The sequence below is a fragment of the Rhinolophus sinicus genome, chromosome X (genome assembly GCF_036562045.2).
Source record: "Rhinolophus sinicus isolate RSC01 chromosome X, ASM3656204v1, whole genome shotgun sequence".
In the NCBI taxonomy this organism is placed as follows: Eukaryota; Metazoa; Chordata; class Mammalia; order Chiroptera; family Rhinolophidae; genus Rhinolophus; species Rhinolophus sinicus.
Genome location: NC_133768.1, coordinates 11,771,704 through 11,795,956, shown reverse-complemented (window position 1 = coordinate 11,795,956; position 24,253 = coordinate 11,771,704). Strand labels below are relative to the sequence as shown.

General features: G+C 40.7%; 1 protein-coding gene across 3 annotated transcripts in view; it reads left to right on the top strand.

Annotated features, from left to right (window-relative positions):
• The window catches only part of PIR (pirin), a 108,896-nt gene that overhangs the window by 11,379 nt on the left and 73,264 nt on the right, over positions 1–24,253 (top strand). For all 3 annotated transcript variants that reach the window (XR_002138553.2, XM_019746288.2, XM_019746287.2), the window contains exons 4-5: positions 17,440–17,523; positions 20,068–20,274. Coding sequence is in view for 2 of the 3 variants with exons in the window: in XM_019746288.2 (XP_019601847.1) it covers positions 17,440–17,523; positions 20,068–20,274 (291 nt within the window). In the remaining variant the exon portion in view is untranslated. The remainder of the gene's footprint in view (positions 1–17,439; positions 17,524–20,067; positions 20,275–24,253) is intronic.

Sequence of the window (24,253 nt, the reverse complement as noted above, 5' to 3'; positions counted from 1 at the left end):
TCCTATTTGAGTAGTTAATAAAGAGCAAGAGTTGATTTCTTAAAATATTTATATAATTAAAATTTATTTTAGATAGAAGAAGCAATTTAAGATGTGATTAAAATAATTTTATATAGAAAACTTAGTTTTCTTCAAGACTGTTCAGAAATGTTTAACCTCATGTAATATAATATTTTAAACCCAAAAGACAATCCAAGAACACTATAACTATTTAAACCCAGTTCTAGGGAATTTTGTAGAACCAATGGATTGAAATAGAACATAGCCTAAAAATTAGGATTTTAAAGTCATACATGTACATTTACAAATTTAACTGTAAAATTTAATAGAGATTCTGCTGCACATCTGTTTTAAGTTTTGGTTAGATACAGAAATAAAAATGTATAATATAATATTATGGCACTTTCAAAGATTCCTATTTCCCACACATATATACTTCTGGAAAAATACAGGAGTGGTTACTTCCTAGTTCCAAAGTTTAGCCATCTGCTGTATGAGAAAAATGTGTAATTTTGGGGAAACAGACCAAGACTTGTTAAAGATTTAGTGTGTTTGTCAAGCCAATTATTGAATGAGTAAATATTGAAAGTGGGTGACATGCAGGCATTGGTGTTGGGTGACCTTTTGTATGTTAGGGTGCATGTCTGTGTGTTGGGGAGTGTGGGGAGAAGGTAGAGGGAGGGAGGCTAACGAATAATGAGGCCTGACCTCGGCTTACTTAACAAGGCAAAAGATGCAGTCTACTTAACAAGGCAAAAGATGGACAAGTAAAGAGTTCATCATTGTTGGGTAAAGGTGAAATGAGCCAAGAAGCTTCTGGAAACGGTGTTAAGGACCAAAGTAGTTAGGTCTCCCTTCCTCACTTAGCCATTTGCCTTCCAATTCTCTTCTCATTTCTTTCACCTACCCTACATTCCTGTTGGATTCTGAGCTGGTTCTAGAACATGTGTCCCCACTGTGCTCTTCTGCTTCTGGTGTCAGGACATTCTCACCAGTCCATCCCACAGCCCCAGTCACTGTTATACTAATCTTTCGTGGTTTTCTCAAATATCACTATCTCCATCAAGTTTTCCAGACAGTCACAAGTGGATGCACTTGCTCCTTCATTTGGTCCCCATAGCATTATATGTTTACCAATCTCATGCACATTAGAACATTACACCTCTGTGGTGGCCTCAATCATATTCTGCCTGTTTTGAATGAGAGTTAGGAATTGCCTCAATCGCCACCTCCCTGGCCATGCGCAAAAGGACTGTAAATTGCTTCACCTAAGATAATCCCACATATCCCCATGTTCTCTAGTTGGAGATACTCAGTAACTACTGGCTGCATTTAATTGGATAATAAAAAGAGATGGCTTTTGCTGAAGACAATGAATATATAAAATGAACGATGAAACACATTGCTTTCTTTTCTGTTATGGAAAGGGGGACTGTTATAAATTGTAAACTCAACTTTAAACTACTCTGAAGGAGTTCAGCTGCAGAATATTGGTATTTGACTCTTCTTTTGAGTAAGAATCTTCCTTAAAAACTGTGCAGTTATAGTTGATCCTCATCATTTTGTGGATTCTGTATTTGTAAATTCATCTACTTGCTAGAATTTATTTATTTTTTAATTAAAATTTATTGGGGTGACAATTGTTAGTAAAATTACATAGATTTCAGGGTACAATTCTGTAATACATCATCTATAAATCCCATTGTGTGTTCACCACCCAGAGTCAGTTCTCCTTCCATCACCATATATTTGATCCCCTTTACCCTCATCTACCATCCTCCTCCCTCCTTACCCTCTGGTAACCACTAAACTATTGCTAAAATTTATTTTTAATCCCCAAATCAGTACTTCTGGTGCTTGCGCTGACATTTGTGGGTGTGCACAGACCTGCCCAATGTGCATGCTCATTCCCAGCGAAGGATGAACAAGGTGGTGATCTGCCTTCTTATTCCAGCTCTCACATTCAAACGAATGTCCTTCTTGAGGCCTAGTCAGAGCCACGTTTTTCACATTTTAGTGCTTTGTGTTGGTGATTTCACTGTTTAAAGTGGCCCCCAAACTGTAGTGCTGAAGTGCTGTCTAGTGTTCCTACGTGCAAGAAGGCTGGGAGGTGCCTTATGGAGAAAACACATGTGTTAGATACACTTCCTTCGGAAAAGAGTTAGAGTGCTCTTGGCCGTGAGTTCAGTGTTAATTCATCAACAATATATATTAAATGAGGTGTCTTTAAACAGAAACAAATATAAAACAAGGTTATGTACTGATTGATTGATGAAAATGTGACCGGAGGGACCCAACCCTGTATTTCTCCAGAAGAAGTGGTTCAGTGTTCGTTAATTCAGTGATCGTGGCAACTTTATAGAACATAACTCTTGTGAATAACTATAATCACCTATATCAGTACTCCCCAGGAGTGTAGTTCAGATCTGTCTTAATGTGAACTTTTAAAAGTCTGTAATTTTGTAATAAGTATGTGTAGTGCCAGGTAGGTACTAGAATAATTGGCGGGGGATCACTGCATAAATTATATAAATGTCTAACCACTATGCTGTACACCTGAAGCTAATTTAAAATAATATCGCATGTAAACTGTAACTGAAAAAAAAAAAAAACAATCAAAAAATTAAAAAATGAAAGTCTGCAATTTAAAATCAGGTCCACTTGTAAACTCTCATCATCTCCGTGGAGCATTTTCTACAGGCTTGTTATACATTTTGAAAATGCTAATTAATACAAGGAGAAAAGTTAGAATAACTTCTTATGTTACCTTACCATCCATAAATAGGTATTGTTATTGTTTTGATGTATTTTCTTCCAGTACTTTTTTCTGGTATCATGCTGTATGCTAGGTGTGATCAAACAATATGGTGAATGTTTAAATAAAAATTTATTACGCTAAAAGACACGTTACCATTAATCTCCCTCAAAATTCTCCTCTCACTTAGAACACACTTATCCCATTGTTCTTGCCACTTTCTGAAGCAGTTCTGGAAGTCCTCTTTCATGAGCATCTTTAGTTGCGCTGTCGTGGCTGCCTCCATGTCCTGAATTGATTCAAAACATTTCCCTTTCATGGTCATTTTGACTTTGGGGAAGAACCAGAAGTCACATGTCACAGATCTGGTGAATAAGGTGGATGAGGACACACCGTAATGTTTTTGTTTGACAGAAATTGCTGTACCAGAAGCAATGTGTGACACGGAGCCTTTCCATTGTGATCACAAAATACAGTGAATGCTGCTGCCGAGTGCCATCCAACGGAAAGGCAGGGATCTTCAATATGGGATGTGGCGTGTCAAATCTTAGTAACAGTGTGTGACAAGTTTCAACTTGTTTGGTGCAGTCGGGTGTGAGCTATGGTAGAGCGAGGGTGTGTTTTAAAGTGTGCTATCAATCATCCTCCATCATGGCAATGTTCGTGTCACACATCGCTTCTGGTACTGCAATTTCTGTTAAATAAAAACATTACAGTGTGTCCTCATCCACCTTATTCACTGGATCTGGCATCCTGTGACTTCTGGCTCTTCCCATAAGTCAAAATGATTCAGGACATTGAGGCAGCCGCAACAGTGCAAATAAAGACAATCATGAAAGAGGACTTCCAGAACTGCTTCAAAAAGTGGCATGAATGATGGGATAAGTGTGTTTGAAGCAAGGGGGAGTATTTTGAGGGGGAATAATGGCAATGTGTCTTTTACTGTAATAATTTTTCATTTAAACATCCACTGTGTTTTTTGATCACACCTCATTTGTTTTGTGTCTTTTTAAAAAACTTAACATTATACTGTTAGCATTTTCTCAATACCTTTCAAAAAACTAATCTTTACTGGCTTCATTAAGCATCTGTCATGACGGTTGTACCAACTGACCTTACTGCAACAATGTATGAGGGTACCTGTTTTCCCTCCGCATCACCAGTGCAATATATTTACCCAACTTTTTTTTTTTAATGTTCCTTATTATTTTATTCAGAAAATAACAGAACTACCCAACTTTTATCTTTGCCGTTTTGACCAGTGAAAAATCATGCCTCATAGTTTTAATTTGCATTTTTCTTATCTGAGTGAAGTTGATTAACTTTCCATTTTAAAACCTTTGTTCACCATACATACAAGTATTTATATCCTTGCCCTATTTTTTTTCTGTTGGGTTGCTGGTATTCTTACTGTTTTATAGAAGCTCTTTATATATTAAAGAAATCAGGCCCTTTTCAGTGATAGGAGTTGCAACACTGTTAGGAGAGATTACGCTTGTTTTGCATGTCCCCAAAGGCAAACCTTTGGATACAAAGAATAGATACAAACCAATAGAAGGAAGAACTTTATAACAATTCATTATGCAATGATAGGATAAACCCCCTGAATTGAAGTGATTTTCTTATTTCTAGAGAAATACAAGTGTGTACTGAATTTAAACAATGGGTGTGTTACCAGGATCAGTGGTTCTCAAAATGGCTGTGTGGGAGATGAGTCAGTGCTGTGCTGGAATAAAATATTAGAGCTCATGTGAATTTTTAAAAATAAAAATAAAATTATGCTGTATTATCACATGAATATAAAATATAAATAAATATACATATTTTGAGTGTACACTTGCATTTCTTAAACTGATACTGATACATGATCAAAGAATATTATTCTACAAAATTCTTATTACATCAAGTGTAATCAGTATATCTGCAGTGGTCCCACCTGGTACCTCAGGCTCCACCTGAAATTTACAGAATTAGAATCTGCATTTTAATAACATCTCAAGGGATTGATGTGCACATTAACATTTGAGAAGTGCTCCACTACGAGGTCTGACAATTAAGTTCGCAAACTTGTTGTAATGATGTTGCTAACCTTTTTGATATCAGAGGGGTTATTTATTATGAATTTCTACCAACTGGACACACAGTAAACTAAGTTTACTATTTGGAAGTGCTGAAAAGGCTGCGTGAAAAAGTTAGACGACCTGAACTTTTCGCCAACAATTCATGGCTCTCGCATCAGGACAATGTACCAGCTCACACGGCACTGTCTGTGAGGGAGTTTTTAGCCAGTAAACAAATAACTGTATTGGAACACCCTCCCTACTCACCTGATCTGGCCCCCAGTGACTTCTTTCTTTACCCAAAGATAGAGGAAATACTGAAAGGAAGACATTTTGATGACATTCAGGACATCTAGGGTAATACGACGACAGCTCTGATGGCCATTCCAGAAAGAGTTCCAAAGTTGCTTTGAAGGGTGGACTAGGTGCTGGCGTCAGTGCATAGCTTCCCAAGGGGAATACTTCGAAGGTGATCATGGTATTTAGCAATGAGGTGTGTAGCACTTTTTCTAGGATGAGTTCACAAATTTAATTGTCATGCCTCGTAGATGACCTTCCAAACCAGAAATATAATTCTATGAGATAAGAGTGAGAACCTGATTTTACTGAGTTAATGGCTATTTTTTTTTAACTTAACTCTTTGGTTTGGCTAGCTGTATATTTTCTGTTAAAAACTTGCTTGAAAATTGAGGAAGAAGGAATGCCACGGAAGAGGCACAGCTGGTTGTCATACAACAAAGGGGAAAATGCATTTAGTATTTCCTGCCAGGAGTTTGGACGCTGGAAAGCATTGTTTTCCAAAGGCCTGGGTGGTAAAGGGTGGAATAATTTTGCAGTGACCTATTTCTGGTCAGGCCTGATATCTTGATTTGTTCAGGGCCACTTATAAATGATCAGAAACAAAGAGTGATATTAAAAAATGGGCAGCACTCTTCCCTTTTAAGTCCACGCCCTGCCAAGGTTTAATTTAGCTTGAAAAACCAGTCAAGTTCACGCACTATTGATGAACGCTTCATGTCCTCTGAGAAGAAATGTATTATTTTGTGCCTTTCAAAATCATCCTTTAAATTATAGCTTCAGAATTTCCAGATTTTAGCACTGAAAGTCCCATGTCCCTGGGAACCCCTCAGTTTTGGGGCAACCAGGATGGTTGGTCACCCCTGCCTAAATTTAAGAACTGGTAGTTGTAAACTGTCATGGCTGCTTCTCCGGGACATTTTAGGATGGTCTTTTAAAAAAAATTTTTTTCAGTTACACTTGACATTCAATATTTTATATTAGCTTAAGGTATATAGCATAGTGGTTAGACATTTATATAACTTACACAGTGGTCCCCCAGATTAGTCTAGTACCCACATGACACCATACATAGTTATTACAATATTGTTGACTATATTCTTCCCTATGCTGTACTTTATATCCCCATGACTATTTTGTAACTACCAATTTATTATGTTCTTAGTTGTGCTTAGAAATGTTTTTAGTTTTTCACTACAAGCCTCAGCAGGTTCTTTGATCAGGAAAACAAACCAGCCTTGTTTCCAAGGGCGTGCCCAGCAGAGCAGCCACACTCAAATTCACTGGTTGGCAGGCAGCAGAGTTTGCATGCAATGCCTGAACAATATCATGGAGAGGAAGGGAAGGGTCCTGATGACTCAACGGTGATTCACACGAAACCTCACAACTGGATTTGAACCTCCCGTCTCCCACACAGCTTCTAGCTTGCTGTGTGCTTTCAAAACCAAAGAATACCATTGTTGAATAAAAGCCTGATTAGATTAAAACTCAAATTTTTTTGGGGGGGAGGGGAAGCAAACAATACTCTAAAAATTAGGAGAGCAGGATACTTTCTCAAAATTATAAATGCTATTGTTCAATGAACATCCTATATCATGTCGCACACTGAGATATTAGACATAATCCTGTTAATTTGAGAAAAAAGAAGAATGTCTACCAGCACCATTATGATTTAATATGGTTCTAGAAGCATTGAATCTATTAATAAGAGTTCTAGCTATTGAAAAGCAGGAGGAAAATATTTATTTGTAGGTAATATGCTAATAAAGAAATCCCCACAGTGGCTGCATCCAACTTTGGGCGGCGATGTGACTGGAGGAGGACAGAGGGCGCAGGACTTGTCCTAAAGTTGTGGTTACAATGCAGGCACTTGGGTTTTAGCGTATAAGTTTATTTAGCATGATTGAGGGTGAAGTTAACAAATTATAGGAAGGAAGCTAAAGCCACCTTCACGCCCCAAGATACCCTTTGGTACCACCATGCTAAGAATACCAACCAATACGTGGATATAAAATATCTATGCAAAAATTACCCTTTTTCCTGCATAAAAGCAACAACCAAATATTATGGGGGAAACATCCCATTTACAATAGCAATAAGAACCCCATATAATTACAGGAGAAAAAGTTATTCCTCTTTAACTCAGTAATCCTCCTTCCAGGAATCTAGTAATTTCCTGGAAAAACAAACCCAAAGTAGGAACAAAAGCTTATTATACAAGTGTTTATTCCAGTGCAATTTTATAAAGTTGAAAAAGAGTCAACCAAGTAAGTATCCAAAATAACAAGGGAATTAGTATATATCTGGAAACTATACATAAGGAAATTGTTATAGATCTGAAAGATGGAATATTATGCAGGGTTATTTATAAAAGAAATATTGCAAATTTAAATGTTCATTACTGTTTAAATCAAGGTTTCTCAACCTTGGCACTTCTGACATTTTGGATGGATAATTCTTTGTTTTGGGGGGCTGTCCTCAGATGTTTAGCAGCAGATGCTGCTACCCACCAGATGCCAGTAGCACCACCTACCTCCAGTTGTGACAAAAAATAATGTCTCCATACATTTCCAACTGTCTCCTGCAGGAGAGAGGGCTGCCAGTTTGCCCCCCGTTGAGAACTAGCGGCTTAAATATATGTGTCATACAATGATATACTGCACAGCCATTAAGAAGAATGTCTGTCACAGCTTTGTATGTCCTAATATAGAACAATCTCCATGATAGTTAGAAAGTGACAGGCGAGGTGCAGAATTGGCGAAGTGTAGGATTTGTTTAAAAAGCAAATATAAAGGAATGGGAAGACTATACCTTTTTTCTTTTTTGATGGTTTATTATCAGTTTTATTGTGGTGAAGACATACTAGTTTAGTGAATGGTTACTTCCACAGACTACGTTGATACAAAGAAAATTACAAAGTTCATGTTTCAATACCAAAAGAAGATGGTGCTTAGAGAAAAAACAAACACACAATGACATACAAATATATATTCACAAAGATTTTTTTAAAATTTAGTGCTTTTTAGTATATTCATAAGATTGTGCAACTGTCGCCACTGATTCTAGAACATTTTCATCACCCCAAAAAGAAAGCCAGTACCAGTTAGCAGTCACTCTGCATTCTCACTTCCCCCAATTTCTAGAAAGCACATTTTCTTTTTCTATTGGTTTGCCTATTCTGAACATTTCATATAAAAGGAATTGTACCATATATGGTCTCTCATGTTGGCATGTTTTCAAGCTTCATCCACGTTGTAGCATGTATGAGTACTCATTCCTTTTTATGGCTGAGTAATATTCCTTCGTATGGACATACCACATTTTGTTTATCCAGTCATCTGTTGATGGACACTTGGATTGTTTCCACTTATGATTTTATTCTTGGGTGTGCCTAAATTATCTCTGAAAAGACACCCAAGAAACTGGTAATGTACCTTCCAGGAAAGGCTACTGGGTGATGAGGGAGGGCGGGAAAGAGTTAATTGTCACTCTAACCCCCATTTTTTTTTTTCCGGTACTTTTAGAGTTTTGAACTGTGTCTATTGGTTAACTACTTAAAATATATTTTCAAAATGCCTTCTTCACATGCCGTATTTTAAAAAAAAAAGTATTCTCCTGGTTGTGAAGTTCCTGATGTTCACTTGCTCTCTAAGAACTCTTGCTGAGGCCTTCGACTTGGTTCTGACCCTCCACATAAAATTGACCTGATTTGTGTTCTATTCCAGTCAACCAGATAAGCTAATAATATATGGCAATGCATAATGGGGAGGATGACCTAGGGACAGCTTCCTCTAAGAAATGTTTGTGAACCATTAGAGGTTCCTATGAAATTTAAAAGCATTCAATTTAAAAGCATAACTTTCACTTCTTCCACATGTTCCCTGGCTGAACGGAAATTAAAATTGTGTGTGTGTGTGTGTGTGTGCGCGAGCGCGTGCGCGCGCACGCTTCCATGTACTTGTGAGTTTAGAAATGGGTGTGGAGGACTTCTAGCTGGCAAGAAAGTTAGAGAATGATTAAGGAGGAACAAGAGACTCCGGTTAAAGAAGCTTCACATTCTGAGTGGGAAACTAGCACTTCTAAAAGAAAGATCTGGGAGGGTTTCAGGGAAAATTTTGCCATTTAGGAAAGCCTTAAGGAATAAATTAGGTATGACTCTCTGGTCAGTTGGGGGAAAGATGGAAGGCATAGTATGGGGATATACTAGAAACAGTGAGCAGTTCACGTGCACATAAAAAGTGCATGCGTGTGGGGCGGGTGGGATCTAAGGCTATAGGTTGGGTCACTTACGGGGAAGGCCTTGAAAACAGAGCTCAATCTCTAGTTAGGAGTGAATGGCCAATATTTTATATCCTGAAACTCCCAAGTTCAGGCAGTTGTGTTAAATCAGAACCATATTTAGTCTAAAAGTTGAGCTTTTAGATTGCCAGTGTCAGTGTTTCTCAACTGGGGGTGATTTTGCCCACATGTAAGTCATGTGGCAATTTCTGGACACCTTTATGGTTATACCAACAAGGGGGTGCTACTGCCATCTAGTGGGTAGAGCCCAGGAATGCTGCTGAACATCCTACACAATGCACAGACACTTCGCAACGCTAAGAATTAAGCCCTGGTCTGTGTCAACAAGCATAGGTTACATGAGGGAAAGTAGCAGTGTAACTGAAATACTCTAAGAAAGTAGTCCATATAAATTCCCAATAAATTTCCCATATGCCCCACCCTCCCATTAACAATTGCAGACAGGAACCATTCATGTCTGAGAGACTGCATTCCTAGAGTTTTTTTGTTTTTGTTTTTTTTTTAAGATTTTATTGGGGAAGGGGAACAGGACTTTATTGGGGAACAGTGTGTACTTCCAGGACTTTTCCAAGTCAAGTTGTTGTCCTTTCAGTCTTACTTGTGGAGGGCGCAGCTCATCTCCAGGTCCAGTTGCTGTTGTTAGTTGCAGGGGGCGCAGCCCACCATCCCCTGCGGGAGTCAAACTGGCAACCTTGTGGTTGAGAGCCTGTGTTCCAACCAACTGAGCCATCCAGGAGCTCAGCGGCAGCTCAGCTCAAGGTGCCGTGTTCAATCTTAGTTGCAGGGCGCGCAGCCCACCATCTCTTGTGGGAGTTGAGGAGTCGAACCAGCAACCTTGTGGTTGAGAGCCCACGCTCCAACCAACTGAGCCATCTGGCCATCCGGGAGCTGAGCGGCAGCTCATTGACTTCATTCTAGTTGCAGAGGGCGCAACTCGCTGGCCCATGTGGGAATCGAACCGGCAGCCCCGTTGCCCAGAGCTCGCGCTCTAACCACCCATCCGCCCTCTAGAGTTCTTAAGTAGACACATTGGAGGGGGGATGTAATTAAGACTATAAACCAGTCATTAAACATTCTTTGATGTCACCAAATATAAAATACTGATTTTTAAGTGAGGCAAAAGTAAGTCCAAAATAAATTAACATAGATCATTACACAATAAAAAGCTTTTTGCAACTCTTCAATACTATTAGCAATAGCTGCTCCAGAGTTATCCATCAGTAGACTCTTCAAATTAAATGCCTGACCTTATAGGATTAAACCCGAAGGACATTTGCCATGCAATAACATTAGCTACCAGTTTTATGAGAAACTTCACATGCTTTCTATACATTATCTCTAAGCCTCACAACAACCTGGAAATGTAGGAATTGTTAGCTCTCTATTTTACAGATGAGGAAACAGAGGCTCTGAGAAGTGGTGACTTGCCAAGCTCACACAGTCCACACAGGGCAGGCTTGGGTGGACCCATCTGGACCCAGGCCCACACTTGACCAGTGTTTCATGCTCCTACTCCTTCTGGAGCAAAGTTGCCTTTCTATACATCTGATATTGTCTCAATACATTGACACGTTACTAACATTAGAAATGAGATTGCGTGGGTGACTCAGATCCCCAAACTGAACACCTCATGCTCTCTCTGTTGTTTACTGTGGGACCCAATGCTTTCGTGGTTCTTGGTTCAGGGATCCCAATTATCCTGCCTGTCAGTGCAAAGTAACGCTCTCACTTCTTCTCCCAACTTCCCGTATATGGGGAAATGAACTAGGTTGGTTGACTGCCTGGATATTTAAGGACAATCATTTAACTTCTTGCAGCCACAGGGAGACCATTTGTGATCTAGTAATAACATGGTAATAAAATTATGCTTTAATTGCTTATGACCTTTTATTACAACCTAAAAATTCTTTTCCTCCTTTTATATACCTTTTTGCCCCAGCCACTCCAGCTTTTCCCCAATATTCCATTCTTTTAAGGACCAGCTGGTAGGCTGCCTCCCCCATTCCTCCGGATTCTCCCTCATCAGAATTAATCTTTCTTCTGTGTCTCCACTGGACCTAATTGTACGTCCCTTTAACATTCACTTCTCTTATATGCATATTTTAGTAGTGTTTCCCCTGCTAGAGTGGTAGCTCCCTGAAGGTGGGGAAGGGGTGATCACTGTGTTCCTTTTGGGTGATTTCTAACTTCCTGCTTATGAGTTTGTGATGACATTTTTCCCTTGTGCAGGCTGAAAGGAAAGGAAAAAAAAGGAAAGAAAGACAAACAGAGATTAAGAATTATTCCAAAATATAAAGTTTATTTTAAAAAGATGAAAGACAAAAAATTGGCATTCCCATGTCAGGCCCCCTTATTATAAATTGTGTTATTGCTTCTTGAAGTCCAAAATTATGAGAATTGTGGCCCAATACAATCAAGTACAATGAACACATTCACTAAAAGTTTGAGAAATTGAATCCTTATAATGAATTGAATCAGGGAATAATAATAATGCACCCATCAAAAAGTGTCAGCCGCTTAATTAAACTGTTATTATAATGAAATCTTAACAAAATAGTAAAACAAGAGGAAAACCTACATGATTCCCTTAAACCTCTCTTTCTGAAAGAGCCCTGTGAGCCCCAAACCTGTCTGGGACCATGTGTGCAAGGGAGCGTTTTCAGGTGCTTCATTCTTAAGTAAGTGTCTGTCTTGACAGGTTTTAACTAGAGACTGTACAGAGCAGTAAAACCTCCCTCTACACCACAACACAGCTCGTCCCTTGATGACTAGATGGCACTGTGCCATACAAACACACGGTCTTTAAGCAGAGACACTCGCACATGTTAGAAGACATAGTTATCAGTGGATCTATTATTAAAAAACGTCAGTGAGGTCTGTAGAAAAACAGTGAGAACACATTATTAGGATCAGCAGAGGGCGCTCTTAAGCAACAGTACTTCTAACAACCGCCCCCCCCCCCCCACACACACACCCGCCTCCCTGGGTAGACAACACATTTGTACGTGGGAAATTTGGGTAATCCTAGAAGTTGGCAAACCATTCCCCTGAGGCTCTTTCAGTACAACAGGGGAAATAAAACAATGGACATGAACACCTTGACCACAGACTTACAAGGTGTAGGTGGTATCAGTTAAGGAGCTGGCCTGATGATTACATGGGGAGCCAGGGGTACTTTGTCTGAAGTGATTCACCAAAATATTAATCCTGAGTGGGGTTTGAAGGGGAAGGGCATTCCTGGCTCTAGGGGTTCTACAAGCAGCTGGAAGTTTCTGAGGAAGTCTGTAATTCAGCTTGCCTGATAGTTTGGGAAGCGGTTGTCAGCAACTTAATGTGCATGTGAGAAATGTTGTTCAGAATGAAAAGAAAATCAGTAGATTTGGGAGACTTTTGAGAATAGGAGCAATAGAAAAATATAAAAGGAAAATGGCCTTTCAGTCAGCTGTTCTTTTCTGTGTAGTTAGATATTGTTGAGTAGAACTCTTCAATATCCACACCAAAGAAGGAGCCCATCATCACCTCATTTGAGGATCCTGTGTCTGTCTGTCCTTCCATCAACCTCTTCTCCACTTGGCCCAGCAATCATGAGGCCTAAGCTTTCTGTCTGTGTATAATAGCACAAGGACCCTTTCTTTGGCAGAGGAGGCCATTTTGCCTTAAAACCCTCACACCACACTTGAGGCCTTTAAGTCCTGGCTGCTCCTGCAACTCCCATCACATCTCTCCTTGAAGGCCAGCACCATGCTCACAACACATCCATTACTGCCAGGGCGATGTCAGCATTTGTGAGGCAACATGGGAGGGTGAAATAGTTTTATTATCAGAGATGGAGAATGTTAATGTAAGTCCTTGCTCTGCTGTTATTAATGGTGTAACCTTCATCACACCAAGCCACTTGTTTTCATTAATAACATGTAGATAATAATATATTTCCAGGGTCAGATGCTTTGTAAACGCTGACATGCTATACAAACACAAGATACTGCTATTCATTCATTCATTCATTCATTCATTCATTCATTCAACACATCTTCAGTGCCAGCAACATGTTGTAGCCTTCAGGGAGGTAACATTCTCTTAGGAAAGAGACAATAAATGAATAACCAAATAATTATATAATAGAGTGTCCTTACATGAAAAGGCTAGGAAGAAAAAACAAGTCAGGGTGGGAAGATAAAGAATAGATTGACCAATATGATGGGGTGGTTGTGGGCAGCCTCTCTTAGGCAGTGGCATTTGAGCAGAGGTCTGAATGAAGTGAGGAAGCAAAGCATGAGAATATCAGGGGAAATATATTCCAGAAAGCACAAGTGAGGACCTGAGAGAGGACCCACTAATGGGATCTCTGCCCCACCGGAAGTGTGGCAGATGTGCTAATTCTGCAACTTGCTGAACACTTGTTATGTGCCAGGCGCTTTGTACACATTACCCTCCACTCGGTGAGCTCATCTTCTAGGTCCATGTTTTCACGTACAGCAACCGAGCCTCTAAGAAGTTAATGGAGTTCGCCCCACATCTCACACCTGGTAAATGGCAAACCCAAGGTTCCAACTAGGGCCCCAGAGCCCTGAGACAGGGCACCAGAGGGCAGTGTGGCAGGAGTCCCTGAAGCATTGAAGCCTCTGCAGGATTGTGGCAGGAAGTGTCAAGGCAGGACCCATGAGAGCTGTGGGGACAGAGCCCCAGAAAATAGTTTCCAGGCTCTCGGCCTCACATAGAAAGGTGTTGGCTCAGGTAGTAAATGGCCATCAACTGTGATTGGATGGCCATCAGCTGTGGCTAGTTGGCTGTCAGCTGTAACCAGTGAGCCATTGGCCACTAATATAACTGCTGTGGCTAGGCTAGCAGGAAAATGGGTGCTAGCAAGAAGATGGTGGCTGAGCTAGCAAGAGCGGATTGCAGAGAGGCGGATGCCGCCAGTGAGAATATAGTGGTGTGACTCCCCTACTTATGGCTCCGTGGGTGTTCCTTTTTGGCCTCACCGTGTCCTGCGTTCTTATGTGGGGAGCAGGAGCAGAGACCCCGCAGGCCTCCCCGCACTACAAGAGCTTTAAAATATTTAAATGTGCCCGTTGGCTGAATACCTAAATCATGGTTTGGTTATCAAACCACCTTTTGGCACTTGTGAAAGTGTTTATGCAGGGCTGGGATTGGATGAGCCAATTTAATGGGGTGATTTTCCAGGTTTCTCAGTGATTGCTGAAGTAATTACAACTTTATTTTCTGTAAAATAAGTTGGGGCCTTAATTGTATAGATGCAAACATTATGTTTCTGTCTTTGAAGACCAGTTAGCTGCTTTTATTATGCAATATGTTCCTTGCTGGTCTCTCTCATCAGCTACGACCTCAATGCGTTGTTGTTTTTTTCTCTCTCTCTTTTTCCTACTCAGCTACCAAGAGAAAAAAAAGCCACCATTTTAGGGCAAATGGAAATTAAAGGAAAACGTAGTTTTATCTATAGCATAAACTTTTTGATTTAAAGAATGTCTTGCATCTATAACAATAACTGCGCTTATCACACTCTTCCTTCTAAATACCAGTTAGAAAGGAAACAATAAACTACATTATATCTTGTGCTGCAATTCCTCAGAATTAATTTATAGCTCTTTGAGGTACACTTTTCCTAAATTTCACATTGCAAGTGACACTTTTCTTTCATTGCTGTTGTTGGTTTGTGTCCTTCCAAATGCAAACATACAAAGAAATACGAACTGACAAAGAAGCAAACGTATTTATTATAGTAGAGACCCATGGAAAGTTCAGGAGGAAAGGACGAAGTAGGATCAGGAAGCGTGGCAAATCCTTTAAGAAAACACCTGTTTCAGATTACACAATTCTAATTAAACAGGCACAACTCTTAAATTTAAACATAACACTCCCCAATCCGTTAACCACCCACGGCAATTCTCCAGGTGTTTGCGATTATGTAATGTACTAAAAAATCATCTGGATTGTGTCAACTCTCAAAGTACGGCTTGAGTTTTTAAAAAATCCTTTCCAAGCATCAATTTATAGTTAAGATCTCAGTGTAGCATTTATATCACTTTAGCAAAAATAAATAATAAATTTTTAAAAATAATAAAGAGTCAGTGGTTTCCTTGGTTTCTGATTTTCCCCTCCAAAGGCTAATAAGTATGGTTTTTGCTTTAAGTAGTAAAAAGTAAGCATTATGGGCTCAGCAAACTTCATTGACCAGACATCTCTAATTCAAATTTTACAATATTTAGGATGGGAGAAATGATGTTTACTTTTGTATTATTAGGGAAGAGAGGATATTCACACTGCAAAAGTAGAGGAAAAGGGGTAACTGTTTTCTCAATCTTTTACAAAGAGTGTTGGAATTACTCTCTGAAATAAAATTTGCAAAAAATAAACTTTTCTTGGTGTCCACATAAATATTCATCTTTAAATGAGTCATGCTCACCACAATTTACTTTTTAAAGTTGCCTGACATACTTTGAGATGATTAACAATTTGAAGGCCCCTAGGCTTGGATAATTGAAAAATCTTTGGGGACGGAAAGAATATGATTTGAAAGAGACTCCTTTGAGAACCCAAAGGAGAGCTTCAGCCCAAACAGAATGAAAATTGCCTTTATTATGCAGTTATTTTAATTAGAAATGCATGCAGAACAGGAAAAGAAAGCAATTCTAGACACCACTCCTGATAGTTGGGCTGCTTGTTTGAAATTTGGAAGCATTTTATTTGTCTTCTTAAATTTTCAAGCTTTGTATTGGGTCCTAAGTGCTTAATTCCTATTTTGGCCCTCTATAACAATTCTAGATCTTTTCCACTTAGTAGCATATTAAAGTCAGAGCCAGGTATTTTGTCTTCACACATAATATGGAGTTATTCTTCAGATTCTTAATGTCTTCCCTTATGTCTCACTGCATTCCTGTCCAGCCCCAGTATACTGAAGCAGGGAACAAATATGTAGATTTGCCCGCTCCTATGCAGAATAAAGCACATCACTTATTTTCATTCACTGATTAGTGGCAGCATCTTTATGTATTTTTTTTTCAAAATAAAAAAAGTTGTTGCCTTTGTGAAAAAGTAAAAAAGTAAACTACTTATTCCAGAAAACCCAAACTATCAGAAAAGTGCAATTCTATCATCTAGAGATGACCACTGTTCACATTTTGCTGTGGGTCCATCCGGGCATCTCCATGACTGGATACAATGTTATTGAAATGAACCCATTTAAGTGGATCGTTGCATTTAACCCCTTTAAATAAAATTACTGTCCTGTAACCTGCTTTTCTGATGAAATGATATTTCATTTTTCTGTGTCAGTAAATAGCGATCTATATTACTTTTTAACAGTTGTATGCATAATGTAACATAATTTAGCTAAGTGTACCCTATAATCCATCACCCAGATTGTTCCTGTCTTTTTGCTCTTATAATACGCATTGCAAAGACAGGTTTGTGCAGACATTTTGTATTCTTGTTATTTCCTTAGATTTAAATCTTAGAAGTGTATTTTTTACATTTAAATCCTTCATCTATTTAGAACACGTTTCTGTAAACAGTGGGGGCTGACTCTTTTTTCTCAAATGGTCAGTCAGTTGTTCCAGTACCATTTATTGGAAAATGCCTCCTTGCTCACTGATTTGAAATTGCTGTCATCATATGTTAACTTCTCATAGAAATGGGTCTCTTCTATTTCCATGCCAGTGTTGCACTGTTGCCATTACTATAGCAAGTTTCCAGGTAGAGGTTTTAGACTTAAAATCTAGTCAGGGTTCTGCAGAGAAAGGGAACCAGTAGGGTATACAGAGATAGACATAAGAGGAGGTTTATTGTAGGAATTGGTTCAGGTGGTTATGGAGGTGGAGAAGTCTCATGATTTGCCTGCATCTGCAAGCTGGAGACCCGGGAAAGCTGGTAATTCAGTCTGAGGCCTAAGGCCTGAGAACTTAGGGAGGAGGGCACTGCTAACACTTTCCTCAACACATTTTCTGTGGAAAAGGTGAACTCTTCATAGCAACCCAACTCCTACTTTTTCTTCTGCTTGTTTTTTCAAAGGTATCTTACCTCTTGGAAGGGGGCAGCATGGCCCATGAAGACTTCTGTGGACACTTCGGTCAATTGAACCCAGGAGACCTGCAGGTATGGCCGAGGACAAGGCATCGCTGATGGTTTAATGGTGTTTGGGTGTGCATGCTTGCCCTCACCCCCTGCCAGTACATTCACGCTTTCCTCCCTCTCTCGTATATCTTTGACCTCTCCATTCTGTGGCTCTTCCACCCAACCCAGAAAGCTGCACAGGTCTCTTGTATTCCTCTCACTTTCCTTTCAATCACTTTGTAGCTCCCACTTGGTCTTTCTCTTATGTTTCTCAAAAGAATAATCAAGAGTGACTATCTCAACTTCCTCATCTTCCATTTTGTCCTTCACTCACTGAAATCAGGATTGACCTCTCAGCACCCCAGAACCTTTACTGAAGCCGTTCAGGTAATGGTCACTCATGATGTCCGAATTACCAGGTTCAGTGCACCAGTTTCAGTCTTCATCTTTCTAGACCTTTCTGCTGCGCTTGAGACAATTTACTTCCAGCTGATTTGCTGGGGTAGTTGTGGTCATTTAAGACAATAACCCAAAGCCCGCCACCATCCTACTCTTGTCTGAGACATGAGAATTAAAAATCCCCAGAAAATGCTTGGGTCATCTTTACTGGTTTTGTAAGTCTGAACTCAGTATCAGCTACTTTTTGGGATCATTGACATATTTGGTGGAATGATAACTGCAAATATTTGACTCGTGGGATTTCAATGGACATGAAATTTAAAGGCAGAAACACAAAAGGACAAACAGTTGTGGCCAAAAGTCAACAGTAACCTCGCACTAGAGCAGAACATAAAGTGGAGACGGCCTACAAAGGGGGCGATATGATGTCTGGTTGAGTCCTGACCAAGGAAGTGGCAATTGTCCTGCCCTCTGTGCAACAATTCTAAAGTGTGTCTGCATGGATCCCAGTGGGATTGACACCCTGGTACCCACAGATGTAACTTACCCATTAAATGCCCCCTGCCTAGCTCACTTTTCTCTACACTTCTCTACTTGTGCTTTCTGTATCTCTTTCCAAATAAACTACCTGCACTGATCCTTGCCTCAGGGTCTTCCATGGGAGAACCTAAGCTGAGATAGGCAGGAAACCTATCCATCATGTTCCATCCTTCATCCCCAAAGCCCGAGGTTAGTGTCTAGGTCTGGCCCCTAGTACTCTCGCTCTTTTTTAAAAAATAAATTTTATGGGGAACAGTGTGTTTCTCCAGGGCCCATCAGCTCCAAGTCATTGTCCTTCAATCTAGTTGTGGAGGGCGCAGCTCACTGGCCCATGTGGGAATTGAACCAGCAAATCTGTTGTTCAGAGCTCGCACTCTAACCAGCTGAGCCACCCCGCTGCCCCTAATACACTCTTTCTTTTGTGTGTGTGTGTGTGTGTGTGTTTTGTTGGGGAAGGGGAACAGGGCTTTATTGGGGAACAGTGTGTATTTCCAGGACTTTTTTTTTTCCCCAAGTCAAGTTGTCCTTTCAATTTTAGTTGTGGAGGGTGCCGTTCAGTTTCAAGTTGTTGTCCTTTCAGTCTTAGTTGTGAAGAACCGGCAACCTTGTGGTTGGGGGCCCACACGCTCCAACCAACTGAGCCATCCGGGAGGCAGCTCAGCTCAAGGTGCTGTGTTCAATCTTAGTTGCAGGGGACAGAGCCCACCATCCCTTGCGGGACTCGAGGAATTGAACCGGCAACCTTGTGGTTGAGAGCCCACTGGCCCATGTGGGAATCGAACTGGCAGCCTTCGGAATTAGGCGCATGGAGCTCTAACCGCCTGAGCCACCAGGCCGGCCCCTTAATGCACTCTTAATAAAGAAATAAAGGAATGCTTTAAGAATCTATACAACAGTAGAGGCAAGTAGTGAGGGCTCCTTTACCAGAATTGAGCAAACAGAGACTCAAGTCACCCATCCATGGCTTAGTAGATACTTTGGGCTTGTGCATGTGTCTTTAGGCCCATGCATGTGTCCTCCAGCTGCTGTGAAAATCATCTGCTGATGGCTCATAGCCACATCACACCCTGGACACTGCCCTCCATAGCACAAACTGCCTCTCCCAAGGCTGTGCTCCCTACTGAAGGGAGGCCCGCAGTCACTGCTATGCTGATGAGAGGGAGAAAGAAACCTGGCCACTTCCCCGCAATTTGGGGCAATTCTGAAGCTTCATCCAACTCCAGGCCTCCCTGTTGGATTGACCAAGGCCACCATTGTAACTGCACTGCTGGCTGGCTTCTCCCCCTGCCCAATCCTGCTTCTTTCACTTCTTAATGTGCTCCTGAGAGCACTCCCCAATATGCTGTTTACTTGCGTCTCCCCATAATCAGTGCTCAATGAAAGACTCGGAGTCCAAAGAAAGGCTTCTTCCATTTGTGTGAATTTTAGATCTGATGCTTTGATTTCAGATGTGAACAGTAGAACATGTTGGGAAAACTGGAAAAGGTTCCAGCAGTTATCATTATTGTTTTGTTATTCTGCATGATGCCCAGGGACTATGAAGGAAGCACTTGTAAGGTGCTTCACGCAATTACCGTTTTGCAATAGTCCTCCCTGCAGACTTGTTCGAGGCTGGGTTACATTTCCCTGTTGGTATGGTGTTTGCAGTGGATGACCGCGGGCCGGGGCATTCTGCATGCCGAGATGCCGTGCTCAGAGGAGCCAGCCCATGGCCTGCAACTGTGGGTTAATTTGAGGAGCTCAGAGAAGATGGTGGATCCTCAGTACCAGGAACTGAAAAGTGAAGAAATCCCTAAACCCACTAAGGACGGTGTGACAGTTGCTGTCATTTCTGGAGAAGCCCTGGGTATAAAGGTAAGCCATGCTGTTGTGTGTTTGTGAAAACTGAGATGGTCATTGACATAAGGCTGGCCCCATCTGGGTTGTCAGCTCTCACTGGGTTTATCACAGTTCATGTCCCATGGGATGGACTTGCTTCCTGGAGGCAGAAAAAGTGGAACCTAAGGGGACCTCAAATTTTTTTTGTCACATGCAAACTCAGAGAGTTAGGAAAATTGTAAGAAAGGAAGCCCATATTAAAAATTTGGTCAAAAAACAATTCTCAAGGTATATTTTAATATGCATGCAGATTTAGCCTCTTTCCTTTTGCGTATAATACAGTTGTATAGGTCCTTGGAACTGCAAGATCACCAACTTGAGGAAACAAACAGAAAACAAAGCCAGCTCCACTCCCTGGAGATTTGAATTATTTATGTCCAATTTAGTTAGTAAGGAAAGCACACTAATATATCATAGAAAGGTTCTTTTTAAATTGATTTGAACATTTATTCATCCCATACATGCTATGTCCTGTACATTCTCATCAAATGAGACGTTATAACATTTCAGTTTAGGGTCCCACCTTTTTAATCAAATACGATCAATGGAGGCTAAAGATTATGGACACATTTGTGGTGGGAAAAGGGTATGGGAGCCCTGTGTTAATTGCACACGAGACCTGCTGCTGGGAAGGCCAAGTTCCTCACACTGGGAGGTACTGGACAGCTGGGAAGTGAGCTGGGTGGCTTGGTCCCTTCGGTATCATTTCCCAGAGGCAGACCCCAAGATGAGAATTCATGTGCAAGTAATTTTAAAGGACATGTCCCCAGGGGAACAGAATAAGGAACCAGGACAGGGAATGGCAGGGAGCCAAGCAAGGGTATCATCTCAGGCAAAGTCCCAAAAAAGACGTGGACTCTGGAGGATCCACCGCCTCCTCCAGGTTCCCCCGCTCACCCCTGGCAAGGCAGCTGCGCTGCCACATTCCATTACCCCGTCATGACTCGTGCCCATTGCATTTGGGGTAGGGGGCAGAGAAACAGTTAAAAGGGATCTGAGGGGGATCTAGGAGTGGCCCCAACACCCAGTTCCACACATGCCACCTGGAGTTGAGAGCTCAAACAAATTGGGAGCCACATTGCCATTCTCCTTGTGGGCAACCAGCACTTTATTTTACACACTAATTTATGTAAATCTAAATTTTGTTTAGGTTCACCCACAGGGATAATGGCTTGGCAGTGGCTGCTAGCCAGCCACTCAGTGGGGTGCATTTCATGGGTAACAGATTGGTCGTGATTATTGGTTGGGACTTACGGGGTTATATATTTCCTGCACTATAACCACAGTTCTTTACCTGTACCAGGCCTAGGTGCGTGCATTATTTTGTTTTGTGTTTCTAGTGTAAATAGAAGTAATTGAAGAAGAAAAGAATAAAAAAATGCTCCCTATTAAATATAAACAAATATATATATATATAGTTCACATTCCTATATACATACATACATACATACATACATATGGGGCCAAAAATGTTTACACATTTTAAGAAAGGAAAAAGCTGTATTAAAATTGTAATAACATATATCAATAACAAAAGATGAATAAAAGTCATGTTTGACTTCTGTAATTGCAAGAGGTGCTCAAAGTAGTTCCCATCAGCGTAATTTTAATACAGTTTTTTTATTTTCTTAAAATGTACATTCATCTTTTGGCACCCTCTGTATGTATATATATATGCCTGCCTGCTCTCTATGCCCTGCCAGGCTTATGGCTTAGTACTTTGCAGTTAGAAATGCGACCTTTTATTGTGTTTCTGTGATTCATTTCTGTTTTACCAAGTACTGGGCAGTGCTCTATTAAGATGTATGGTAAGAGTTTGCTTCCCTTCAGCGTCACAGAGGACAATTAAGATTCTGTGGGGTCTTTCTGATAGAAGGCAAAGGATGTCGCTGTGTGTGGAGTCAGGCAGGGCTGTCTAAGGAGAGCTGAAGTCATACAGTTAAGAAGCTGCTCACTCTGTTTCCTGTGGGGCTTTTCACTCTGTTTGCAGGACTCGGGTTCAAGGGGCATATTGAGGGATTTCCCCTGTCCACTTCAACCAAAGCACAAGGCTTTGTGCAATTGCTCTTACGATTTCCTTTATGAAAGAGCTGAATTGTCTGCAGCTAAAATGAGAAATGAGACCACTGGTTTAATAGATAAGTGAAGTCAGCAATATCACGAATCTTAGAGTTTCACAACTGCATCTCATTTATAGACAACACAATGCAATTTTAATGTCCACGCCAATTCCAATTACAGGCAGAAGAACATTTTAAAGCACTTCCAAACAGCAGACCACATGGTCTTGCAGTCACAACCAAGAATTAGCCACCGGAGGTAATATTTTAACTTTGTAAAATAATGTTTTAGTACCTGCTGACCTCTGTTTTTTGTGTCAAGTAAAATTTCTGAAGTGAATTACATTCTCCTAAGTCAGTGATCACTATGAGAACATTTTAATAAGGAACTCTTGGAACCCCATTTAGCATTGATTTGAATTTTGAGAGGCAGTGTGCTGCTGTGCGTACCAGCATGAACTCTGGCGACAGATGGCCTGGATTAGAATCCCCACTATGAACTAGCTGTGTGGCCTTGGGCAAGCCTCTTAACTTCTCTGTGCTTCAGTGTCCGCCTCCTTAAAAAGGGTTTCTGTGAGGATTGGGTTGTTTTTTTTATACATTAAGCTATCAAAACAGCGCCAGACACATGGCAAGCGCCACATAAGTAGTAGCTGTTACTATGATTGTTTTGATTACTTTCTGTTAACTTGGGCAGGAACTGGGCTGAAATTTGTGATTGCCGTCTATGCTAAAAGGACTTGCTGGCATTTGGGAAAGGTAATTAATCTGCTCTGTAGAAAGACACCAGCATCGGTCAGTGTAAAGATGGGGGGACTATTGACCATTTTTTTCTGGCTCCCAAAAGAAACATAGTTTTCTACATCTGAAGCCTTACTATCTGCTGACCAAAGAATGACTAGATCTTTAAAAAGTCTAGATGTACCATATAAACAAACTGAAGATTATTTTATGTTAAATTACCAGGTGAGCCTGAGAATATACCTTTTAAGAGACTGATGTGCTTCTAACCAATATAGAGTCAACAGCAATTCCCCTCCCACAACTAAAATGTCTAGAACATGGAATTAGTGACCATTCCAGCACTTCTCCAACTTCAAAATTCATGATTACCTGGGGATCTTCTTAAAACGCAGATTCTGCTTCAGGTGGTCTGGGCTAAGCCTGAGCGTCTGCATTTCTAACCACTCCCAGGTGATGAGGAGGCTGTGGTCCAGGGACCACTATTTGGAATGCGTGTAACGACCATGGCATCTAAGACACGGGGGATTACTCATCACGAGGACCAATTTGATTACGTGCCTATAGAAGATCTTTTAAGGTCCAACTCTGTGGCTTTTGGCAAATCTCGTTTAATTTTTCTGGACTTCATTTCCTATATCCACAAAAAAGATGAGGGGGTTTTGTGCAAAATGCTATAAGCTTTTTGTAACGACTCAACTGTCCTTTTGATATTCCCAAGTGTGGATGTGTTCCTGCTTCTCAGTTTAGATGTGTCAGCCCTGGGGAAGCTATGGCCAATTTTGAACAAGATTCTGCCAGAATAGCATGGTCTAAAGTGAAGGCTGAAAGAGGGAAAAGATAAAAATGAGATACTTTGAATAGTTTCTGTCACTTCTGGAAGGTCAAAATCACATGTTTATTTCATGAGACTATGAAATTCTCCAAACCCCATTCCATCCTTATCAGGCAGCCAATCAGCAATATTTATTGCCAGTTCTCTCTGGAACATGACTCTTTTTCCAACAAACGCTGCTGTTTTAAATTCCATTATGTCAGAAGCAAGCCTTAAGGAGGCCTCAGTCCCTCTGGGGTCAAAAAAAGGCAATCTGGAGCCAGACTGCTTGCGTTCAAGGCCAACTCCACCACTGACTAACCTTAAAGAAGTCTCAGCA